This window comes from Dasypus novemcinctus, chromosome 3 (genome assembly GCF_030445035.2).
Source record: "Dasypus novemcinctus isolate mDasNov1 chromosome 3, mDasNov1.1.hap2, whole genome shotgun sequence".
NCBI classification, from domain to species: Eukaryota; Metazoa; Chordata; class Mammalia; order Cingulata; family Dasypodidae; genus Dasypus; species Dasypus novemcinctus.
Window position 1 is genome coordinate 78,227,633 of NC_080675.1, and position 8,673 is coordinate 78,236,305.

Consider the following 8,673-nt stretch of genomic DNA (forward strand, 5'->3'; position numbering starts at 1 on the left):
AAGTCCTGATGGTGATAAGCAGGCACCACAGGCAGTCCTATGTTCCTATCAATGGCACTATGTAATGTGAAGTGTAACACAGGGTATGGACCTTTGTTGGGTAACATCAGTAAGGATCCTTGTGCTATATAAATATATCTAGACCAGTCAAGCAAAAGAGTGTCAATTCAGTGCCTTTTTAAATATTAGATGAAAATAAGTTTAACTTTGAACAAATAAATATGACTGCTCTCTCATACAAGTTGTTATTTTTATTCTGACACCTATAGTCCATGCCATCATAGCTACCCTTACTAGACCATTGGAAGGCATGGGAAAAATCAGAAATATTCAATAAATTAGTTTAAATTTTTTTAAGTTCTTTGCTGAGTTTTTAAGAAATGAAAACTATAGGTATTTAATTAAACACACTTATTTGTTAATTCATTGAACCATTTTACTAACCTATAAATTTTATTACATATATACTTAAACAACTAGATAAGCATAGTAGGAAGAAAGGGGAGAAAGCTCTACCCCTAAAGAGCAAAAACAAAAAAGTCAATGCAAAGTCATTATTTTTTAGCTTTTTATTTTGAAGGAATTTCAAACTTACAGAACTGCAAACATAATACAAAGCTCATACAGAGAACTCCAACATAACTGTCCCCAGATACCCAGATCGACCAATTTTAACATTTTTCCACATTTTCTGTATCATTCTATAGATTTATCCATCTATCAAAAGACAATATTTTACACAGATTCCAGTGCCGCCGACAACAACAGAAGCAGACAAAGAGGAAGACACAGCAAATAGACACAGAGAACAGACAACCGGGGTGGGGTGGGGGGAGAAGGGGAGAGAAATAATAAATAAATCTAAAAAAAAGAGAGACAATATTTTAAGGAACTTAAGGTGGGATCTTCCAAATCTTGTCATTTTGCATAAAACAATAAAATCTAAAGCCCATTTCAAAGATGTACTAAATCTCCAGCCTGAAAGTAATTTCTGTTCCTTGTCCTGTGTGTATATATGTCACCAATACGACTAAGAAAGAATCACAGCCAGCCCTGGACCACCGCCAAGCAATTGATTATTAGCCATTAAAAGGGAAATGTTTACTTATTCATGGCAACTAGTTTTTAGAAGGAAAGGCAAAGAGGTCTGATTTTAAATGCTGCCTTTTCTTTCCATTCTAAGGCCAATCAAGATCATCTACTTCTTCTTGGAAGTGTCAAAAGCCCATTTTTATTTCCCTTTCACTATTTTAACCAGAATACTGATAGAGAGGGAGAGAGCAGTTGCTATGAGGCAAAGAAAAATGTCCTGGCTGTTGAGGGCCCTCCATCTATCAAGGGGAATTTGCAATGTTGCCTCTCTTCTATACTGTATAGATTTGCAGGATTTTGTGAAGCACTTAAACAAAATGGAAGGATTTAAAAACGGAATGCAAGATATAGTTGCAGTCACTTTTAAAAAATCAAGGTATTTTAGTTATACTTCAGAATTTGCTAGTGTTAAATTCTTAGGCATGAAGCGGGGATGATCATCATTGGATAATATTTTTGAAAGGATGATTGAGGCAGATTACTTAAATGGATTATCTCACAGATGCCTAAAGATTTAAAACTCTTACTGGGATGGAGATGAACTACTTCCAATTACAGGGAAACTAATATTTATCTAATTAAATAGTATGCACAGCTATGTCGAGTTGTAAAATAAGTTTCAGTGTAAGGAACACCAAAAACATTTGAAAAACTGGAAGAATGTTTAGTTTTAAATGTTTACTTGTGAGTCTAAGTATCTCTTATAATTGGAGGAAACTCATATAATATATATATGCTTCCAATATGTACAAAACATATTGACCATCTTCTTCTATTGAAGAAGCGAGATAAGTTCCTCCTCTCATGTCCTGGAATTTATGTGATGTGAAGAAACAATAAAGAGAGCACCTTTCCCTAATAATTCTGGCTCTCCACCTCCTTTCTCCCATTTCTTCAGAAGGCACAGGAACTGGGGTGCCCAGGATCTAGCTCTCTTAGTTCCGATAAGGCCCCTGGGCAGAACCGAGAGGAAGCTGGACTAGCACAGAGGCACCTCAGGAGGACAGAAGTGAGCGGGCTCTGTCCAGGATGGAGCAGGGAAGTGCAGGGTTTTCTAGAGCTGGGAAGCAAAGGGTATCCAAAACGCAGGGAACATCAGACTAGAAGAAATATTTGGAATTAATCCCAGAGTCAAATCCTCCCCAGAGCACAACTGCTAGATGGGGGGTGGATCTCCCCTTTTGGAGCCAAACACTAAGAGTAAAAGCAAATATTTGATGCTGAAGAGCTCTCAAGAGCTGAAAAGCACCATTTACTTATTTCTACACATCAGTGTGGGTTTAGGATGTTAAATAGATTAAAAGGCTAAGAGAGGTCAGTCACTCCAGGGAAGACTCTTCCTTTGCTTCTCCTGACATGGTTCTCTTTCCAAAATTATCCACCCCACCCCACCCCACTCATGTGGAGAGTCCTTGGGAAATTTAAGAGATGACACATCTTCTCTGAGACCTGTCCTGGAGAATACAGAGTCAGAGTCCTGGGGAAAGGATGAAAGACCACGAGGAAGGCGGTAGTGCAAAATCCGCGTGTCGACATGATAATAAAGATGGTTTTGGAAAAACTCCACAGGTGTGGAGTCATAAAAGTGGTAGGATCCTTAGAAATTACCAATTCTATTCGCTCGATTTCAGATGAGGAACCTGAGAGGCGAGGTGATTACAACCGGTGAGGGGCATATCTATCCGGCGAACGCACTCTCAGGCCAGAACTCCTTCTACCTGACCCTCAGCCTCGATGTTCCAGCCCGAATTTTGAGTCTGTCCTAACGCTCCACTAGAACTATCAGAAGCCGTTCCCGCACCCCTTGCTCAGGAGATGGGCTGGCAGAGGAGGCTGGGCATGGTGTTTGCGCCGGGCAAAAGTCCATGAGGTTTTCGGTGCTGGGATTCGACGCACGCCAGGTTTCAGGCCTTGTCTGCAGCCGCCGTCCCATCCGCACACCCGGCTCCCTCCCCGGCAGTGTCTACAGGGAAGACAGCCAAGTCATTTCAATTTAATCTTATTTAAAAAGACATAACTAATAAATCTATTGCCGGGGCCGCATAGAGACGGCCAGCAGAGTTGATCGTGTTCCCAATCCCATTGAACGCCATTGAAAACCATGACAACACTGGACAAGCTCGGATTTATCCCGGGGAGCTAAAGCGCATTGTGAGCAGGCGTCAATCATGCATTATTCCTGGACTGAACAAATGCAAAATCTTGACTGGAACAAATTCTTCCAACAGGTCCGGGGCGTCGAGCTCCATTTCCCCTTTGTCCTCGGCCTAGCAGTTGGCCTGTATTGGGTTTGCCGCCACCCGACCACCCAGCGCGCCGCCGACCCGGCCGTGCAGCCCCCGGCGCCCGGGGCACGCTTGACAGCGAGTGCCAGGGAGGGTGTGCAGGGCCCGACGGGGACGGGGCCGCGGCCGCTGCACCCGAGCTGGGCCCGCGCTGCACCAGGAATTCGGGTGCTGTCACCCGAACGCCTCGCGCCTCGTGCCTTGTTGAAATTTATTTAGTGCCCAAATACCCAAACCACCGCATGAGGGAGGAAAGGCTTCTAAGCGCCCAGACCGAGGCCATGGACCGACAAAACGTATCCATGTTCGCCCGCTCGCTGCGCCTACTACCCACTTTCTGGGGTGAGGCAGCGGGGACTAGGAGGCCCCGGAGAAAGTCCGGGGCGTCCGTCTCAGGAGCCCGCAGCCGTCTTTCCTGCCCGGCGGGCCGCGTCCTAGTTCAACCAATAGCTCCTATTCCCGACCAGGCGGGGCAGCCACTCCGGGACCGGCCCTTGCTGGGAGCTGGGAGCCAGATTCGAGGCCTCCTTGTGAGCGGAACCCACAAGCCCGGGTACTGGGCCCGACGTTGAGGCCGAGGGGCGCAGGTGGCGCCAGAGCGTCTGAAGGTGCCCAGGAGGCCGCAAAACCCTCGAGGGTCGCCCTGAGAAATACCGCTGCCGTCGGGTGCTAACGCGGGTCTGGGTTCAGCCCTGCCTGGCGCGGAGTCCGGGCCGGACTCTGCCAACAAGGCCGGCACTTCGGACCTAAGCAACTTCACCAGATTCTGCGTCCCCTTCGCGGGCCCGTGAAGCCCGGCGCGGAGCTGGTGCTCCCCGGGGCTGCCAGCCCTTCCCCAGAAGCTCTGAGCTGGTTGGGTTTCGGCTCGTGGGGAGGCTCGCAGCTGCCTTGAGAGTAACCCTTGGAACTTCTCGCCCCTGAATCCTTAGTCCCAACCAAATAGAGCAAGAAAGCGCGCCGGAGTTGAACGCCGCCTTGTAAATCACTTTCCGTGTAATTGCGGGGACTGAACACTCCAGCAAACAAGCTCAAGGAATAAAGCAAATAGGGAATAAATTCTTGGGTGCTCATAAACCCATCCATGCCGCCCCCATCCTGCCCAAGGCTCCCGCAGGTCCGGCCCGGGTGTCAGCCCAGGAGGAGGAGGAAGCTGGGGGCTGGGACTGGCGGGTGGTAGTCACCACTCGCCACCCAAGATGTTATTCATTGGTAACAATCCCCATTATCTGTCCCCACTTTGGGTTAATCAGACAGAATCGCTAATGCCGAGGGCTGCTTCCTGCGGCCTCTGGGAGGTAACCGGGCACCGAGGGGCGGGGGGCGGGGCGGGGCGGAGGTGGCACCTTCCGGGTTCGCCCCGGCTTTGGCCCAGCACTCATTCAGGTACTTAACACCCCCGAGACCCGGACCTCGACTTTCAAAGCGGCCGGGGTGGGGAGAACTTTATATAAACCCGGATTCCGCCGCAATCGCCCTATCATACCGGCGGCCAGCGCGTGGCGAGCGTCTCCCACGCCCACCCATAGGAGCGGCATCCCCAGCCGGCCCTGGGTTCCCAGCGTGTCCCTTCCGCCTCCCTCCCCTCCTCGGCCATGGCCACCTCTGGACGCCTCAGCTTCACGGTGCGCAGCCTTCTGGATCTACCTGAGCAGGACGCGCAGCACCTGCGGAGGCGGGAGCCAGAGCTGCGCGTCCCGGGACACCCCGGCCCCTGCGCCGTCTGGCTGGAGTCGCAGCGCGGCCACTACCCCTGTGAGTGAGAGGAGGACGGCGGCGCGGGGATACGGGTGGGGTGGGGCAGGGCCAAGCGGCGGCCTGGACTAGGCTGCGGAAATCCCAGCCCAGCGCCTGGACTTCCCCAGCCACCGAGCCGGGTTCTGGCGGGCGCAAGCCCCAGCCTCGTACGTCCTTGTCCGCACAACTTGAGAGGAAATTCCCAGCCCCGCTCTAGCGCCGGGAACTTGGATTTCTGCTTCTGGGGACTCCTAGGGGTCAGAATATCTAAATATTTAAAACACCTTACTTAAATGCTGGAAAACACGGCCGCGTTCTCCAGCTCTCGATTGGCGACCCCAGTCCCGCTCGACTCTGGGGTGTGCAAGCCTCGGCAAATCGTAGTGCGCGGGCCGGCCCGAGGTGGCCCCTTTTGCAAACCCAGCCTGCGGTAAATTCATCCGCCAGCGCGGTGACATTTTAAGAGGGCCTCGGGGCGGGTTTTCTTTGAGGCGCGGTCTCGGACTTGGTGATGACTGCTGTGATATGAATGAGGTCACAGGATTAGGAGAGGTGGACGTTCAGATGTGGACACAAGGAAGAAAAGGGTCTCCAGCCGAGAGCCGCGCGCGGGTGGGGCGCCCTCCGGGCGGTGGCGGCGACGCCCGCGCGCCAGTGCCCCTAGGCGAGCCGAGAGGCCGGCGCCTCACCAGGCTGTGTCTCCTTTGCCGTCTCCCTAGCTTCGGACGAGAGCAGCCCGGAGGCCAGCCCGCCCGACGCGTCGCAGCGGCCGTCCCCGCGGCCTGCGTCGCCAGGCTCGGACGCCGAGAAGAGGAAGAAGCGGCGGGTGCTGTTCTCCAAGGCGCAGACCCTGGAGCTGGAGCGGCGCTTCCGGCAGCAGCGGTACCTGTCGGCGCCCGAGCGCGAGCAGCTGGCGCGCCTGCTCCGCCTCACGCCCACGCAGGTGAAGATCTGGTTCCAGAACCACCGGTACAAGCTGAAGCGCGCGCGCGCGCCAGGGGCCGCCGAGTCACCGGACCTGGGCGCCGCGCCCAGCCTGCTGCGCCGCGTGGTGGTGCCCGTGCTGATGCGGGACGCGCCGCGGGGCGGGGGCGGCGGCGAGGCGGCGGCGGCTCAGGACAGGTGCCGCATCCCCCCCGCCCCCGCAGCCTCCTGCCCTCTGCGCGGCTACGCGGCCTTCGGGCCGGGCTCGGCGCTCGGCCTCTTCCCAGCCTACCAGCACTTAGCGCCCCCCGCCCTGGTCTCCTGGAACTGGTGAGGACGCCGCCCAGCAGCGGTCCCGGGACCTTGGAGCGCGATCTGGGGCCCCAGCAGAGCTAGAACCCGAGGCCTGGAACGGGCCCCGTCGGTCTCCCTCTCCTGGCCCGCCCTCTCCAGCTGCTGCCACTGCGCACGCAGGGAAATTTCGGCAAGAGCTACCCTCTCCCCTTCCCGCGACTGCCAACCCCAGAGCTAGATATTATTGCTTGAACCTTATTTGTATATTTCAAAATAGCGATTTGTATGGAAAGCAACTTATTTTAAAAGAAATAGAATATTTTTACTTCTATGGTGCGAGAATAAAATGTGTGGGGTTGGGTCCGGTGCGCGCTTGCCGGGAAAGTGAGGTGGACATTGTGCTCCCGGGACCAGAATTCCAGAAGCCCGCACGCTCCCTGTCTGGCTAAATTATGATCCACCCTGGATTGGGTCTAAAAAGCAGATAGTATTCCCAATGAGACTTTAGGAAGATCCTGGGCAGGGAGAGGGAGGGGAGGGGAATCAGGCGGGTGGGAGGAAGCAGAAATTACCCTGGGATCCCGGTCAGGGGAGACTGCCCTGCTCCCAGAATGAAGCGGGATTCCCTCGGGGCTCCCAGAGCTGCTGTAGTTTAAACGCCAAAAGTAAACCCAACAGGCAATAATGAGCTTCTCGAATAGGATTCTCCTGAGATCCTGAAACGTGCCCGCGGAACTGGATGGGTGCCAGAACGCACCACGCCAGGAGCAGCCCAGGCCTGGCCACAAGCCGTCCGTTTCCGGGGTGCAGGAGCTGAGGGCTCGGGACCTGGAGAACTTGTAACTCCCAACTGAGCCCATGAGTACCACACTTGGCAGCTGTAATTTCCTGACTCTTCCTGTCGCAGCATCTGGCCGTTTAGGGTGGGGGGATACGTGGTGAAGGAATCAAAGGGTGGTGGGGAACGGGTGCAGGACTCAGCCTCCGGGAGGCCCTGGGTACCCTCGGCTGCCCTCTGAGGAAGGTCCTCCGGGGCCGCCCCTCTGGGAGCTGATGACCTGACGTTGGAGTGGGATCCGCTGGTTGTCCTCATTTAACTCGCGCCCCATCGCATACCGGGCTCAGAGATTCAGTGTCCCACCACTCGGGATTCAAACGGCTCTTCGCCTCGGAATCCCAACCCGCCTCAGTGGCTTCTTACGGAGGCGGCCACTCTTTCGAAGACGTGGCGACCTTGTATCCCTGCACCCACTGTAGGGAGATGCGCACGGAGTAGTTTCAGGCCCTCAGGTCCTGGAAAGGGAACGAAGGCCCAATGGGGTCTGTGAGGAGGAGGTATTGGCCTATTTGGGACCCTAGCTTTTTTGAGGAGGAGGAGGAGGGAGAAGAAGAGGAGAAGGCGGGAGTAATGGGGAGGAGGAGGAGGAGGAGGAGGAGGAGGAGGAAGGGTGATTGAGGGGCCTTATCACCTGGGATTTTGGGGGATGGGGAAGAGAAAGGAGGGCAGGGGGGAAGGGAGTGGGGGGTTTGTGTCTCAGCTGCCAGCCACCTTGTCTTCCATGCAGATGCGGTTATCTTAGAAGAATCTCGATCCTTAAACCTCCTTTTGTTTTGGGAGCTGAAAAGGGCATTGTCAAGCTTGAAAAGGACCTAGACAAAATCCGTACTGTTTTGATTCAGGACTCTGTTTAATCAGTCCCTGGTGACAATGTAGTGGGTGTTAGGCAGGACAATGGTATCTTTTAAAACCTTGTGGCCTTCAGGAATACAAAAGGCTTGAATTTTATGGGCTTACAACTTCAATTAGAACAGTGCCAGTGTGGGTTGGAGATTATCAAATTTGTATCATAAAACCCCTTTCTAATAAATGATTGTTGGGGAGGGAGCTTGGACATTGTAAGACATATATTGGGACCTGCCAGAGGGCTTCCCAGTTAGTCCTGGCGAAGCAGATGGGAAAGAAAATGAGCAAAGAATTTCTGAAGAAGCCAGGGTTTGGGACTCCCCACTGTAGTCTGGTGGCTGGGTGCTTGACTCTCCCATGCTCTTCCTCCAAAAGGGATGTTTCCTCCAAGAAAAGGGGATGGGGGAGGTGGGTGTTAAGACTCAGCATATTGTCTGCTATTGGTGGTGATTAAGACTTCCCAAATACACTTGAGGAGAAAATGCAAAAGAAATCAACATCTGCTCAGGTCCTTGCCCTTTCTTTTCCTACAACTCCAGGAAAAGTAGGTCTTGGCATGTGCAAAGTGAAAAGGTCCTATTAAATATAGAGCCAATAGGGCAAAGGGATCTGTACCATGGAGAGATCCTCTTCCTAGGAGGCTCTATGGGTGGGGACGTC

At 53.1% G+C, this 8,673-nt stretch overlaps 1 protein-coding gene and 1 long non-coding RNA gene across 2 annotated transcripts; one reads left to right on the top strand and one right to left on the bottom strand.

Annotated features, from left to right (window-relative positions):
* Positions 1–554: 554 nt before the first annotated feature.
* LOC139438668 (uncharacterized) lies at positions 555–5,129 on the bottom strand. Its single transcript, XR_011648370.1, has 2 exons — positions 5,022–5,129; positions 555–3,055 (listed from the first exon to the last, which is right to left on the bottom strand). It is a non-coding gene; the product is annotated as an uncharacterized lncRNA (long non-coding RNA).
* NKX2-8 (NK2 homeobox 8) lies at positions 4,739–6,660 on the top strand. Its single transcript, XM_004465781.3, has 2 exons — positions 4,739–5,129; positions 5,831–6,660. The coding sequence occupies exons 1-2, from the start codon at positions 4,970–4,972 to the stop codon at positions 6,367–6,369; spliced, it is 699 nt and encodes a 232-aa protein (XP_004465838.2). The 5' UTR covers positions 4,739–4,969; the 3' UTR covers positions 6,370–6,660.
* The last annotated feature ends 2,013 nt before the right edge of the window (positions 6,661–8,673 follow it).

What these genes read in the sequence shown, in the direction of transcription:
- NKX2-8 (XM_004465781.3), top strand. Translation starts at nt 4,970, where the DNA reads ATGGCCACCTCTGGACGCCTCAGCTTCACGGTGCGCAGCCTTCTGGAT. An exon ending in GCAGCGCGGCCACTACCCCT is followed by an intron (nt 5,130 to 5,830) that starts GTGAGTGAGAGG and finishes CCGTCTCCCTAG; the next exon opens with CTTCGGACGAGAGCAGCCCG.